General features: G+C 45.0%; 1 protein-coding gene across 1 annotated transcript in view; it reads left to right on the top strand.

The window, feature by feature from the left end:
- Positions 1–15,910, top strand: part of CELSR1 (cadherin EGF LAG seven-pass G-type receptor 1) — a 169,181-nt gene that overhangs the window by 60,745 nt on the left and 92,526 nt on the right. Inside the window, exon 2 of the mRNA XM_065632385.1 lies at positions 10,436–11,074. Coding sequence (XP_065488457.1) covers positions 10,436–11,074 — 639 coding nt within the window. The remainder of the gene's footprint in view (positions 1–10,435; positions 11,075–15,910) is intronic.

The following is a 15,910-nucleotide window of genomic DNA, read 5'->3' as shown; positions in this document are numbered from 1 at the left end:
GACATCAGAAAAACGTGACCATCGTCTTTTTTCATTGTTTCCCCCTTTGTTTTCCAGTCAAGATAGCAAACCTGAACTCTGTCCAGCGGGAAGCGTCCCCATGATTTCAGTGTGGGTCTCAGCAAGGAGCAGAGCATATCTCCAGGCAAAAGGAACATGGGAATGTGGAGACATTTAGAAAAACAAACCTGACGGATTTTGTTTTGCTGACGCTGTTTGGAAAGGCTCCATTTGAGGTTACTAATATGCAGCATGGGTGCAAACACTGAGGCAGAGAAGATATTTCCTTATTGCTGCTCCCGGTTTTGAAATTCCCAGGCCCCCACCCCAGCTCTTCCCACCTCCCTTGCCATCCCCAAAATAGTTTTCATCCATTCCTGCTTTGAAACTTCAGAGAGAGATTTGAGCAGAGCCCTGGCTTGCCTGCGGAAGTTCTTGCTTTAATCAGACCGAGAGAGTAAAAATGTTTGCAGGGGATGTGTAGCTGTGAGGAGAATGGAGGCTTTTGTAGGAACTCATCGGTTTCTCCCTCAGCAGGACGGTCGGGCCCCCCGAGCGGGGACTCTCTTTCCAAGTGAGTTAGTGACATGAAAGTGTGTCTCGGGGTAAACACGCTGCTGTTATCTTACTCCGTACACAATGTGTAATTTACTTGAAGACTGTGCCCTGAACGGAGATTAATGCTGAAACATCCCATGACTGCAGTTTAGTTTGTCTGGTGCTTTCATGGATCTTTAAGAAGTCTGTTTCAAGTCCCGTATACAGCTGGTTACATCTGGGAGGGTAGAGATGCCCGTGAATAGCCCTTTGGCTGTGGGGCGAAGGGGTGACGGGGCTCCCTGTGCCTGGACTTCGTGCACCCTGATGCTCGCCAGCATGTCCCCCTGCCTGGCAGTGCCCCGTCCTTGTCACCGCTGCCACCACTGCCGTGCTCTGCAAGATGTGGCTGCAGGCAACACGAGCCTGCTGGGAAACCGGTGCTTGTCTTCTAGCTGTGGACATTTAGCTATGCATTTAATTAGAATGAAAATGTAAATTATATTAAAACTCTCTCCCTTTGAAGTTCAGAGAGGCTTAAAAATTATCGCAGTAATTAGTCAATAGTTTTCATCATATATGAAACGAGATCAAGCTTTATGGGAGGTGGCAGAGCCCCCAGCAAGTCAGCCTGTGAATCTGTCTGGGGCAGCGATCCGGAGTGGAGTTTTTCATCTCGACAGGTCCGATGAGTGCCGCAAGACACACAGCCTCCATGGACATTAGCATGAAATGGAAACCCGGCTCTTCAGCTGGAGTTTAAAAGCTGTGTCGCAGCTCGTGTGCTCGTGTGGAGCGGCAGCGGGGGGTCTCTGGGCTGTGCCCCCCTCCAGGGGCTGGGAGGCAGGCAGAGCCGCAGCGCGGGGGCTGGCTGAGCCCCGCTGCCAGCGAGACCAGCAGGAGTCCTGCTGGTCCTGGCTAGCAAGGAAAGCCAGCTGAGGTGCACGGAGATAGGCAGAGCTCGGGAAGGAAAGTCAGTTTGCATTTTAGCTATTGGGGAAATCTCCTCATCAGTAAAATGGTCTGAAGGAGCTGGTTATTAGTGTGTTCATGCGATCTTCATAGAATCACAGGATGTTTTGGGCTGGAAGGGACCTTGAAGATGACTTTGTTCCAAGTCCCTGCCATGGGCAGGGACACCTTCCACTAGACCAGGTTGCTCACAGCCCCGTCCAGCCTGGCCCTGAACACTGCCAGGGATGGGGCATCCACAGCTTCTCTGGGCAGCCTGTTCCAGTGCCTCACCACCTCATGGGGAAGAGTTTCTTCTTTTAATCTAAATCTACCTTCTTTCAGTTTAAAGCCATTACCCCTTGTCCTGTCACTACATGTCCTTGTAAAAAGTCCGTCTCCATCTTTCCTGTAGGTCCCCTTTAGGTACTGGAAGGCTGCTGTAAGTTCTCCCCAGAGCCTTCTCCAGGCTGAACAACCCCAACTTTCTCAGCCTGTCTTCATAGGAGAGGTGCTCCAGCCCTCTGATCATCTTCATGTTCCTCCTCTGGACTCCCTTCAACCATCTATGTTCTTACGTTGGAGGCCGCAGAGCTGGAAGCAGCACTGCAGGTGGGGTCTCATGGAAACAGAGTAGAGGGGCAGAATCACTTCCCTTGACCTGCTGGTCACACTTCTGATGCAGCCCAAGACACAGCTGGCTTTCTCGGCTGCAGGCACACATTGAGGGGTCATGTTGAGCTTCTCATTAACCAACACCCCCAGGTCTTTCTCCTCAGGGCTGCTCTCAATCAATTCTCCTCCCAGCCTGTATTTGTGCTTGGGATTGCCCCAGCCCATGTGCAGAACCTTGCACTTGGCCTTGTTGAACTTCATGAGGTTTGCACGGACCCACCTCTCATGCCAGTCAAGGTCCCTCTGGATGATGTAACTTCTCTCCAGTGTGTTGACCAAAGCACACAGTTTGGTGTTGTCAGCAAACTTGCTGAGGATGCGCTCAGTCCCGCTGTCCACGTCACTGACAAAGATGTTAAACAGCGCTGGTCCCAGTGCCAGCCCCTGAGGAACACCACTCATCACTGGCGTTCTTCCCACGTATCGTACTTCCCTCTGAGTACCCTTCATCCTTGTGCATTCTGCTCAGGACAGGGACTTGTTTCCACCTGTTCGCCTTGTCGCTCCTGCATCCCTGCCAGCTTCACCGCCTGCATCTGATCCCCCAGAGCAGTTATACCCCGTGTGCACCAGGCACCTGAAGAGCAGGAGGCAATGCTGCAGGAGCGTGGTGGGGGAAGTCGGGTGCATTTCAGCCTTCCTGCAGTCAGAATTCAAGAGTGCTTTTTCCTGCCAGCAGGTCCAACTTACTTCCCACCCTCCACAAATACTCCCCCAGACTAGTGTTATCAACCTAATTAGCATTTCAAAATTCTCACCTTGCAGGTGCTGGTTTCAGAAAAGCTAATGGCAGTCTTGTACAAGGTCGTGCAATCCAGTTGGCATCAATTTGTTTTTAATCCCCTCTTCAAGCTGCAAATCAAAATATGGGGTTTTTTATATTCAGTATTGTGTACAAAGTAAATAATCCTGAACAGCACAGGCTATGTTATAGATAATGATGCCAAAATTAGTTGGTTTTTTTTTTTTTTTTTTTTTCCCTCTTATACATTTTGGGAATTTGCAGTTGCTTTATGCACGGTTTCTCCTCCCACAGCCTGGGGATTTTTTAGCTGTCTGAGCTGGTAGTGCCGTGGCTGCTGCCAAGGGGACCGCAGAGTGGGAACTGCTGTGAGTCGCCAGCCCCAAGTGCCACTGCCCACCCTCCACAGGTGTCCCAAACACCCGTCTCTGCCCGGATGAAGAAATGACTCATGTTGAAAAAAGAAGTACATTGAGGTTTGACTTTAAGTGTTTTTAAGAGTGTCTGCAGGCAGCCTGTGAGCATTAGAGGTGGCTTTGCCTGGAGGTGTCTGGACAGACTTGTTGGGATCCTGTTCTTGCACTGACCCCGGCATCATGTCACAAGTGCGGATGTGGGTGACGCTGCCGTGGGGCAGTGCAGTGGCGGGGCGCAGGCTGGCACAGCCACAGCCCAGGGATGTACCCGTGTCCTGGGTGGGCTGGGACAGCCCCTCAGGTGCCCTGAGCTGCTGCAGCAGCAGCGGGACGGTGCTGGAGGCCATGGGGTTAATGCTTGCAAGGGAGAGCTGGTCGCTGGTGCAGTCATACTATGCCAGTGTGGACCATTGCTTGTTCTCTAGCAATCTTCCAGCCTTGGACTAGTTAATCCCAGATACCTTCTTTTCCCCCCAAAGACATGTTTTTCCCAGGGCATTTCCCTCCCTTGCAGCTCAGTCAGGACTGAGTCCCCCATTGCTGTTGTACTTGCATACGCCACGTGGGTCAGCTTCTGTTTTACCTCACCCTGTGATCTAAAATCCCCCCATAACACCAGGTAACACGTCTTTCTCTTCTCCTTTCCTACGACCCTTCTGAACCCTCTTTTCTTCAAAGAACACTGGGCAACACTGGCCAGTGTTTTCGAAACTGAGCATCTGCAGAAGGGTGGCTACTGCTGCTTGTCCTTCTTGGAAATTTAGAGATGTCGAGGTACAGATTCGAACACCTGATTTTAGAAAAACCCTTACAACCTTTACAACTCGTACTGTGCGGCCCATGTCGCGTGTTTCTACTGTCCACATGCTTGCCCTGCTCATCCCTTCACCTTTTGCTTTCTGCTCTCATCATCTTGGTGTTCAACCCTCAGCCTTTTCCTGGGCAGACTGTAGCTCTTGTCTGGGGCTGCCGGGTCGGGAGTGAAGCTCTATGCGAGTGCCCTGGCAGGGACTCAGGGAATTATGTTCTGGGCCCAGTTTTGGCTGGGAACGAAGCCCGCTGAAGTCAATGAGACTCTTCCTGTTGGTGTAATGGCCTTTGGAGCAGACCTGGGCTCTGACGTTCTTTGGAGCACTGGTTCCAGTGTGAACCTTTGGCACTGTGTGAATAATAGATAATTATTTTTATATATCCTTTCCAAAGCCCATAACTTGTGTTGGCAGTCAGTGCTCCCAAATGCGCCGAGCTGAGACTGGCAGCCTGAAACGAAGGGACAAAAGCAGTAACATAAGCTTTGTGTGGCCGAGAGGAATCATTTCCATGTTCTTTCATCCAACTTAATATAAAGAAGGAATTGTCATTAGCGGCATTTCCGATCCTAAGGAACGGGAGGCTTTGATGGAATCCATTATGCCTGTCTAAGAAATGACAGAATATTGTACCTTTCTGTTTTTCAAAAGGGAAGTTAGGGAGTTTGTTTCTCATGGCTGTTGCTTTTCTGGTTTTGCAATGTTTAATATCACTTTTTCTAGCGAAACAGAAATTTGTAGTTTCATCTGTCCCTGCCACGATACAGGGACTGCGTAGGAATGCACAGGAGACATTTGGCGCTGCCCATCGCTCTGGCCTTTCAGAGAGCTAAGGCCAACACCAGCCCGTGTCCTTTGCCAGGGTGCCCTGAAGGCAAACTGGGGTCACGCACACAGTTTTGGTCCTGAAACCCTTCTCCAGTGAGGCTCTTCGCTAACTGGGACGACCTTGAGGTAGGGTCTCTGTAAATTCACAATTACGCCTATTTTCATTTTCATTTATGGTAAAGTTTTCTGCTGTTTTGGCAAAGCATCTTACTTAGGTTCCCACCAACCATTTTCTGTGCAGTTTCCTTTCTTTCAGGATATTTTCCCTGTGCTATAAGTTCCTGATCTTTTCCATAATGTAGAAAATATTTTAAAAGAGTTTGTCTTATGGATGCTCATAGACTTCCTATTTCTACTCATGGAAGTGAAGCTTTGTAGTATACAGCAGTGTTTTGGAAGGGATGATATAATTACACTGGTATTTTACGCATTTTAAGTGTGTTTCCATGGCGGTGGAAGCGCGCATGCACTGCAGGACTCGCAGACTTTCTGAGGCAAGCCGAAGCTTAGTGCAGGACCATGCATCTCTACTTTTATGGACATGTGCTGATCTTTTACTGCTGTTTGCTCAGCAGGACACGTGGTTTAGGTTCCAGCTCTGCTCAGGCAGCCGAGTATTGCCTGCGGTCTCTATTGCTACGAGCTGGTGCTACTTACGTGCTACTGCCGTCCAAGTGATAGAGAGGACACTGAGAGTATGGCATCCTCATTAATTCAAGGCTTAGTACTAGACTAGGTGTGTATTAACTCCCATATGTAAAGACACGGCTAGAAGCGATGGGCGATGGAGGTCTGATCATTCAAAGGCAGGTTACCAAGTGATGGCTGCTACCCATGGCCATGCCTACTTCTTATGAGCCGCAAGGAGCAAGATGTCATTGGAACCTACAGAGTGTCCTTACTCTACATTTTGTTAGCCAAAGAGTTTACATGGCTGCCGTAAAATCTGACATCTGTTGTTTTCAGATGCATTACAAAGCAGAATTAGAATAGATGTGGGTTGAGCTATCCATGAAAGAAAGCTCTGATGTTAATGTATTTATAGAAAATATTCAGCTTTGATATGCAGCCCTAAGACCTTTGTATATAATAAACAAACAAACAGAAAGTGTTAATTATTTCATTTCTGCCAACTTAAAAAACAAACAAAAAGATCCTTTCTGGCCACGTACTGCTATTGCCAAATGTGCATTTCAGTTAAACTTTGCTGTGTGTACATTTCTAGATAATAAAATTCTTTGGTTTATGAACTGCCAGAAGATAGAAAGCTGAGATTAAAGTCTCAGATTTGATTTAGTTTGTTGTAAAGGTAATCATGAGAAAATAACTATTCGATACATTCTTAGTTATTAGTGTATTTTAGAGAAGTTTGAGCTTTTGTCAGCCTTACTTCTCTTTTCTTTGCAATGCGTCAGGGAATGTGGCTGCTATTAAATCCTTTCATTAGTTTGATGGAGGATGAAGATGAGTAGTTCTGTTTTTAAGGAGCCTATTCAGCAATGACAGTGACACAAAGACAGCAGTCTGCTTTGATTTCTACCTTCTGGAGATTTCTTTTGTAGAAAGCATACATAATATAATATTGCCAGGATATAAATTCAGTGTGCAAGGACTGCGTTTGTAATTAACACCTCTTCTCCTGTGTGCCCACCCGACCGTCCAGAGTTCTCTTTGTCCATTCACTGATATGTTAGTCGTTAAAAGGCTTTTTTTTTTTTTTTCAATCTTTCCCCATTGTTTTTGGTTAAACTTGACTGCAACAGTTTTTGAAAGAACTTTTTCTGATTTGTTTAGGATATTTATGTTCCCTTCATTAGCCCAGTATCTCAGCATTTCAGCATCTGCACCCGCTACTCCACAATGTACAGGTAGGTGCTGTTATCCCCACTTCGTGGAAGAGAAACTCGAGCACAGAGTGACAAAAGCCATTGGTAGAAGGGGTTTAGGAGCCAGCCCCGCAAAAGGATGGATCAAATCCTGTTTTCTTTGGTCCGTCCTGTGTTTCCCTTTGCTATCTGGGTGGCAGTGGCTTGGGCTGCTGAGGTCCAGGCTGTCCCCTCAAGCCACCCTTCGCAGGATGTCTACGGGTCCCATCTGCCAGCACAGCTCATGTTTTTGGAGCTTCTTCAGGGAGACTCTGGCATCCAGCCGGTTTGCAGAAGCTGAGCAGATGATGGCTGTGAGAACCGCTGACAGCTCAGCCTTGTGTGTGTATGTGGACTCATCTGTGCCAACGATGCTCCAGAGAGTGAAGCGTGGCCAGAGCTCCTCCTGCGTAGCATCACTTGAAGGGTGTTTGACACCCCTGACTGAAGCCGTCTTGCATCTGCCAAAACATGATGGGGACTTTTTATAGCTGTATCGAAAGACCTTTTAGCAGAAGAGCCCGTTTAGCAGTTAGAGAATAACAGATTGGTTGTGCATGTGTATCGGATAGCTGCATATGGTAGGGACATCAGACAGGGAAAGGACATAAAGTACTACCACTCCATAAAACAGCACTTCCTAATATTATTTTTCTGACATTTCTGGCAGTAAACGTTTGAAAGTTTTATGGAGTATTTCACTTGGGAATCTCAAAACACATATATTATTGTCTACTTAGGGCTTAATTCCCAATAAAGACGAAGACAAAATTTCCACTTTCTTTATTGTACTTGTTCCAGACCCTAAAAGCGAATGTTGTCTGTTGAAAGTAGAATAGATACTAATTTGGTCCCATAAAGCCACAAATTGTTTCAACTTTCCATGAATTTCTGAATGAATGGATGATTGGATCCCGTGATGCTGCTCTCAGACTCGCTGGTGTATGAAAGAGGCGCTTGTCCAGCAGCCTCTATAGCCGTGCTGCTCTTTTGTTGCCTATAGTACACATGCTCAGCTCCTTTTTACTCTCTTTTTATTTTAATGCTCTGCAACAGGGTTGCACAAAGCTGAACTGGCTTTTAGAACACGACTTCATTTTGCAGCTCTACGTCTGTGCCCGGTTTTCTTTTGTGCTGCCTGTGGAACAAGGAGGCTGTGTGGTATCTGACACCGGGCTTTTTCCAGTGATTTATTAACTGTGTCAGAATAGCTGTTGTGAATGCTGGGAAGCACTTGCATATTGTGACAGTTGATATTGATTATGACAGTTTGTAGACTCTAGTGCGTTGTCAGGCAGTGGATCGTATTTTGTCTTCTTACTATACATACCATGGGCTATAGATCATAGTGTTTTCTTAAGAAAAGGACCCATTGTCCAGGATTCTCACTGGTATGAGAGAACTTCTGTAGCGTATTGTGCAACAAATAGCAAAATAGTTCAGGCACCCTATGGGACAGGCAGGCAAATGTCAATTGCTTTAGGAAAAAAAAAATTAAGAGTTCGTTCTGCCTCCGGGCTTTCAAGGGAATGAGCCATGCAGTTTACAGAAATGGGTAAACTAGTCTGAGGATGTCGTCTATGAAAATAGGGGGCATCCTCTATTGTCTGTTGGCCAGAAATCCACAGACCGTGCAGGAGGAGGAGGTTGCGATGAGGATTTTGGCTACCCATCATTTTTAAAGGTTGCTTTGGGTCTTGATGGAGGCTGAAATTACGTGTTTCTAGAACGAGTCTGAAGAAGAGCAGAGAAAGATTTCTGCAGAGTTGGGAGAATGTGAAAGCCGGCGTATGAGCTGCTGTGAGGGGCACATTGAATGGATCACCTGAATAATGATCTTCTGACTGTTCGGTTTTAGCCAGGCAGTAGTAAAGTAGCATACAGGAGAAAAGACTTCTCTATTTGCCTAAAAGCTGCTTCAGTGCAGAAAAAAGCCAACAACTGAGCTTTTACAAATAACCTGATCAGGAGGAGGGAGTCAAAAGCCATTTGGTTAATTATGCTGCTGTGATTTACTATATCGCAACTATATTATTGGGGGAGAAGTCTTCCAGCAACATATCTCTTTTTAAAACAAAACAGCACTTGAGGTGTAGCAGTGGCAGCCAATGGGAAAGGAGCCATTCTGATTTTTCTGTTCTTGAAAGGCCTTTATAAGAGACCATAATGGGTCATAAACTTCCACTGTGAGATAGCAAACCTTAGGCAAATGACCTTTAGCAATCCATGCTATTAGAATTTTGATCTCACACTGGGTTTAGAGTGATTCAGTTGCAGTTTCTGCTGTGATTTTACGTTGATGTGACTCAAAATCCATTTCCACATGTACTTTATGGTTTAATTGAAATAAATGTAATAGCAGGTCAATTGTGAAACAATTATTTCTGGGATACTTTGGGCCAAGACTATGGCAGCGAGCTGGGACTCAAGGGAGCTGGATTCAGTTCTTAACCCCCTGTGGGCCTGATGTTGGCCATTCAAACCATGAGATGAACTCGCCTCCATTTCTGGTTGTTTATTTACACTACGAGATCTTTGAGAAGCAACATTTCCTATCAGAAGCCAGTCTTGATCTCTCCTGGGATTCCTAGATGCTGCTGTAATACTAAGCGTATTTTCTGTAATGCGATCTGTATTTTCTTAATGAGTCCTTAATGTTAGCAAGGAGACAGAGTCAAACTAAGTGGTTTAGTTTCAGTGATGATGCAACTTCCCATTCCATACTCACATTGAATTTGGATTAACTACAGCACTCATTGTGTCATAATTATGTTTCATTATGATAGCATGCTCTATAGTTTGTGCATTCACAGCACTACTGTCAGCCTCGGGGTGTACTGAGATTTTACGGTGGCATCTCTCAGTCCAGTGTCAGGTATTAGTGCTATATTTATGTATTTATGGGTTTTATTGCAGAACATCCACGGCAATATCAGAAACGCTTTAGGGGAAGGATAAAATGAAAGAGTTTTTAAATGTCTGCTTTTCACTACAGGTGTATTTTTTCAATTTTTTTTTCTAATTTTCATAAAGTATTTTGAAGAAGTTAGGTGTGAGGAATGAAGTTCACGTGTGCATATGTGAAGACTTGTTTCCTTAGGTGACTTTTGTCTGAAGCTCTGGTTACGACTCTCTGTATGTGCATAGTTCTGGCTTGTTAAGTCTGAGACCATGTCTGGAGAAGATAATTTTGGTGTTGTGCTGTGAAAAGCGACAGCCTCCCAGCACTGCTTGTAGACTAGTAGTGACTCGAATGAATATCCATTCAGTCGCTGTCATGAGAAGCCCCTTCCCCTTGGCTCCTCCTTGGCCATCCTGGGGCTCTCAGGCTGTCCATTCGCTCACTAGCCCTTGCCAGTTGTTTGCATGGGATGTTCTCCAGCTGTTCTGGGCTCTTCAAGGTGTCTATGGTCCTTCGAGCTGCAATGCTTAAGAGATTTTGGTTTGTTTTCCTGAGTAAAGGCATCGGGTGGATACATTTCCCTCTCCCATCCCGGTGCCCTGAAAAGCCTCGAAGGTCTGTTTTGTTTCCAGGAGGCTGTGGGAGCCTCCTTGTCCATAGGTTGAAGCCTGCTCTCTGACTTCGCTGTTATCTTTCTCTCTTCCCTTCAGATGGCATCCACAGTGTCACGGCAATCTGCACCCTGCGTGTCACCATCATCACGGATGACATGCTCACCAACAGTATCACCGTGCGGCTGGAGAACATGTCCCAGGAGAGGTTCCTTTCTCCCCTCCTGTCCCTGTTTGTGGAGGGGGTGGCGACAGTACTCTCCACCGCCAAGGATGGCATCTTCGTTTTTAACATCCAAAATGACACAGATGTCAGCTCCAATATCCTGAACGTGACCTTCTCAGCTTTGCTCCCCGGTGGCATTCGAAACAAGTTCTTCCCCTCCGAGGACCTGCAGGAGCAGATCTACCTCAACAGGACCCTGCTGACCATGATTTCCACCCAGAGGGTGCTGCCCTTCGATGACAACATCTGCTTGCGTGAGCCGTGTGAGAACTACATGAAGTGTGTCTCCGTCCTGAAGTTCGACAGCTCGGCCCCGTTCATCAGCTCCAACACCGTCCTGTTCCGCCCCATCCACCCCATCAACGGGCTGCGGTGCAGATGCCCCCCAGGCTTCACAGGCGACTACTGTGAGACGGAGATTGACCTCTGCTACTCCAACCCCTGCGGGAGCAACGGGCTGTGCCGGAGCCGAGAAGGGGGCTACACTTGTGAATGCTACGAGGACTACACTGGTATGTGTTTATCTTATCTTTGACCCATGATTTATATGTTAGACCACCAGCCAGGCCAGCTCTGTGTCAAGCTGAAATTGCTGACATTCTTAGTCAAGGGGAGAAAAACTCCTGCTGCTGCCTTCTGGTCCAGAGAAGGCTTGTGAGTGTCACACGTCACTTAGGGTAAGTCTCGTATCTCCATGCACTCATGGTGGTAAGAACCATCCATTGCTCCAGGCTGTGCAAGGGGGCCACCAGCTGCTGAAGCAACTCCTCTGGTGTGAATTTCTGCTAAAAACGCTTTATGCAAATGCATTGCTTTTATCTGGAAGGAAAAAGGTGGGACACATTCCCTGGTTCATGGGTTTGCATGTTAACTCCTTCCTGGCCCCTTAGCAGTCCCCTCCTATCAGGGCATAGTGGGGGATGCACAGCCATCATAGGAGCTCATCAGCTCTTGGTTGTCAATAAGCTCAGAGCATGAGGATGGGTCATAGTCCCAAGAAGCTGCAGTAATACACATCTATGGGAAATACTGCAAGTCAGTTCTAGTTTGTAAGTGTCCAGATAAACTCCAGAAGGACGTATCTTCTGCCAGGTCTGTCTCCAGCAGCCTGCTGAGGAGCATACTTTGCCTCATCATGGGCTTGACAGCTAATAAAGATCAAAGTGCTGCTTCTCAAATACTCCTGAGAAGCTATGGAAAAATATTAGCTGAATGTTTTCTAGGATTATTTATGTATTTGAAATTGCACATGCATTTAAGTGTTCTGCACTGACGTGCTGCCGGCTATAATTTATGCTGACGGCTCAGCAATGTCTGCTGTGACCCCGCAAACAAGGGGTGAAGCAGAGGGGGATGTTCCCAACACTGCCTCTCGCTGCTGAAGTTATAAAAAATTGAAAACATAAATTATTTAAGTCTCCATGCAAAAATATCTACATGATGTGTATGCCTACTGGGCTGGATCCAGCCCTCTAGGTCAAAGGGTTTTCCTTCACTTTCTTTGGCTTTTCGCTCAGGGCTGTAATTAAAAATGTGATGATGGAAGGAGCCAGCAGTCAATGAGCAGGGACATAGCAGCAGCAAGTGAACTGGCCTTTGCCTGGCAAGAGGGACAGGAGATGCTTCCCGAGATCAGAGTGGGGTTCAGGGCAGCAGGACCTTCCTAAGGGGACAGAGATGAACTTTTTGCCTGACTGGTGCAACCCTGAATAGAGCTGTGAGCTGGTTGGGATATTTGGTCTTTGTTGAGGGGTGATTTTCCTGCCAGGCTTCTCATAAATGACTTACACAGCAAAATACATTATAAGGTCTATTATCTGTTGCATACAGCTAATGCAAAATACACACAGCATTGGGCATCACAGGACAGATTTTATGACCAGTTAATTTCATTTAACTTGTTTACGTACTGTTATACTATTCCTATACTATTATAGGAATGGTTAGAAGTAGCGAGTTTCATTAAACAAAGATATGCATATAAATAGGGATAATTCATACACGTCTTAAGTTTTGGAATAACATGCATTCCTGTGTCAGATTGTGATGGTCTCTTGCTAGAAATCTTAAAAAAAAAAGGCTAAATATACTTTAAAAATGAAAGAGAAAAATCTTATATTAATAATTGACAAACATATTTAATAATTCATGCTGTAGTCAGAACACAGTACATATTTAGAGGAAAGGCACCATATTATTCATACACAAAGAAAGATTTGATCTGTAACTGTATTTTCAGTGCATAGTTGTTGAGTTAAAAATTAACTGTCCTGCTGCCAGGATATTACAGTGATCAGAAGTTAAGCAGTGAGCACTGCTTATAGCCATGCCATCTTTAGGTTTCAGAGCTAACTGTGCTTCAGTGAAACACTTTATTCTTTGGAAGGACACTTGGGGTCATGATCACAGTCAGGTTGGCCAGGGCAAATCACAAGCGACCATGGTCAAGAGGGCTCTGGAATCCCTTATCCTCTGAATTGATACAATTATTATTGAATATTTTTGGTTTATTGCTGAATAAATGCAGTAGACATTTACCATCTACTCTGTGGTTGGTTTGTTACATTAGTGCCTTTAGGCTCAACATTGCATGACAATGTTTTTTCCATCAAAGCTACACACCGTGGTCATTAGTTGGTTCGTTTTCATTTCATTTGCAGAACAAGGTGGAAAATGTTATGAACAAGTAATCTATTACCAGAAGTATTTTACAAAGGTCTGTTATTGAATCTTGTCCTAATCTTCAAGATTTGTTGTTTTACGTATGATTTTTGTATTTTAAACACATTCATATCCATTTTCCATTTCAGTTTATATCTGTTAATCGTAATACTGTGTTTTCTGCTTGTATATAAATATTTATTGTTTGCAACAACCAAGATTTTATATCTATTTAGTATTTAAACAGCACAGGTTGGTTTCAATAGCAGCAGTGTGCATTGGCTCCGGCTGAAAGTTGGGAGACTCTGGTACTACTGAAATGTTACCACAGTATTAACTCAGTGTAGTAACATACCAGTATGAGGTACTTATGAATCTTTGAATTAACTGTAAAAGATGAAATACGAATGGTAATAGTCAATGAAATGCAGCCTGCTCTGGGAGCTCTCATGTTTCCAATTCCCAATTAAAAGCCTATGTAAAAAATAATTACAAGAAGATGCTAAGATCTGTCATCTCTCTGGGGAGATACGCTGCAACTCGATGAGAAATCACTGCACAATCATAGCCTTGTACTGACTCTATCTGACTGGTCACCTGTTAAAAATATAGTGTTTATTTCCTGTAGAAGATAATTATGTCCTATCTTAATCGGATGGAATTTCCCCCCATTTTTCCAACCCGCTTTGAAGCCCTCCATTTGTTTTGATGTAATTGTTAGTCATTTATACATGATGAAAGTTTCTCTGTCTTCAGGACTCTTCTGTTACGGGCACAAAGGTAAACTGAGCTTCTACAAGATATTTCTGAAACCTGATTACTGGGTAGTTTGGGGTGATTGGGAATTAGCTTCACTTCCTGTGATGTAAGGACGTGAGTGCAGAAGGACACAAATTTTTAATCATGTTTATTCAGAATAGTGACCCCTTTAACTTCTTTTCTTTATATACAAATTAGTGTAGAGAAGTGAACAATGTACACACAGTCACACCATTGATGGCAGGGAGCAATGTGCATGACTAAAGGGTTAAAGGATGTAATTTAAGCTAAGCAAACAAATTTAATGAACTTGAACACTCTGGAAAGCCTGTGTAATTTTTTCAGCTGTATTTCATTTATCTTTGAGTGCCGCAGAAGCAGCTGAGATGAACTGTAATTGAGTGGTTGCCACAGCAGATTCTGAATGAGCTGTACTTCCAGCCCCATCCCGGCACCTCCTATAGAGCTGCGGCCATAAGTCACCACCGTTTGGGGTGTGAATTTCCACGGTTCCTGCCCTGCCATGAGCAAGTGCCTCCTGCCCTCGCTGGGTCTTCCCACAGCTCTCGCTGCACTTGGATGCTCGTGGTCCTTCTGCTCAGCAGCCGCCACGACCATTCTCCTCTGCGTCTGTGCTCCCAAAAAGTAAAGTGTAATTTGTACAGAACAAAAGCTCTTCAAGGGGAAAAAACCCAACAACAAAAAAAACCCTAAACAACAACAAAACCAACAGCAACAACAACAAAAATAACCCCTGAAATAAGAGATTTAATGTTCCCACAGTTCTCCTTAGCACAGGGCTTTCTCGCTGCCTCCTTTGCTACCTGACCCCTAGCAAGGAGCAATTTCTAGGGGAAAAGATCGTTGGAGAATTTCCCATATCCTCTGCATCTCTCCTTGGATTTCACTTCAGAGAGGGGAGAAATCTTGAGGGGCTGTAAATCTCATAGTAATCAAATACAGCAGTTAGAGTTCTTTTACATGTTACATTTTTTTCCTCTTAATTTATTTTTTGATACCATATTGACATGAGAAATCATGACATCTAACTTGGCCACCATGAATTCTGACTTTTGTGTCATGAGAAGGTAATTATAGCTGGTTTTGCAGCATTGTGCCAGGAGTCCCTATTCATATTGTTTAGAAAGTTCTCGGTGTTTGGCTCGTGCAAACATATAGCAGTAAAAGTAAATGTGAAGTTTTGCTTCTGCCTTATCTTTACTTATATCCATTCTTCAGATAGTAATTTCCCAGCTCGGTCTGATACCAGATTCTCATTTTTCAGGCTGGAGAGATTTATTTGGGAGAATTTCAGCTTTCAAGTAGAGAAATCTGGCAGCCAGGGTAGCCGTAATGAGTGTTTCATCTTGGATGAGAGGGTCTGAAATTCCATTCTCAGCTACACTTCTGCAGCTCTGCTGGAGCAGTGGGATCACAGGTGTGTAACAGCCAAAATCCTGTGCAGCAAACCTTCACTTGATCCCTTCAGGTTCCTTACTGCACCTTTAACTCCTTGTTTAGTTGATGAAAGGCCATGGTTTTGCAATGACAAGGCTGGACAAAATTATCCTCGCTGGGTTGGGGGGCTTTTCCAGAACTTTCAAACAGCTGTAACCAAGTTTGTCTTTGCCACGAAACACCAAGTAAGAAATTCTGTAATTCCCAAACACTCCTGTAAATGTAGGGATGTTTTCCACAGTATTGGACAGCTTTGTGGGTCATCTCTCTGTGATACCTCATTCCAGTGTTATGGCAATGCAGTGAAGGTACTACAGTGTTTTCTGTCATTGCTGCCTTAACAATGTTGCTTAGTCCAAGTCCAAAGTTATGCTACTGGATTCCAGGTGCATTTTTATAAAGAGGTGAAAGCAGCCTAGGCAAGGTCTAATGCTGTAAAAAATAGTATATTCATTTTCAAGACTTTAAAC

The sequence above is a fragment of the Caloenas nicobarica genome, chromosome 1 (assembly GCF_036013445.1).
Source record: "Caloenas nicobarica isolate bCalNic1 chromosome 1, bCalNic1.hap1, whole genome shotgun sequence".
NCBI classification, from domain to species: domain Eukaryota; kingdom Metazoa; phylum Chordata; class Aves; order Columbiformes; family Columbidae; genus Caloenas; species Caloenas nicobarica.
The sequence above is the reverse complement of the archived record's forward strand: the minus strand, read 5'-3'. Positions and strand labels throughout refer to the sequence as shown.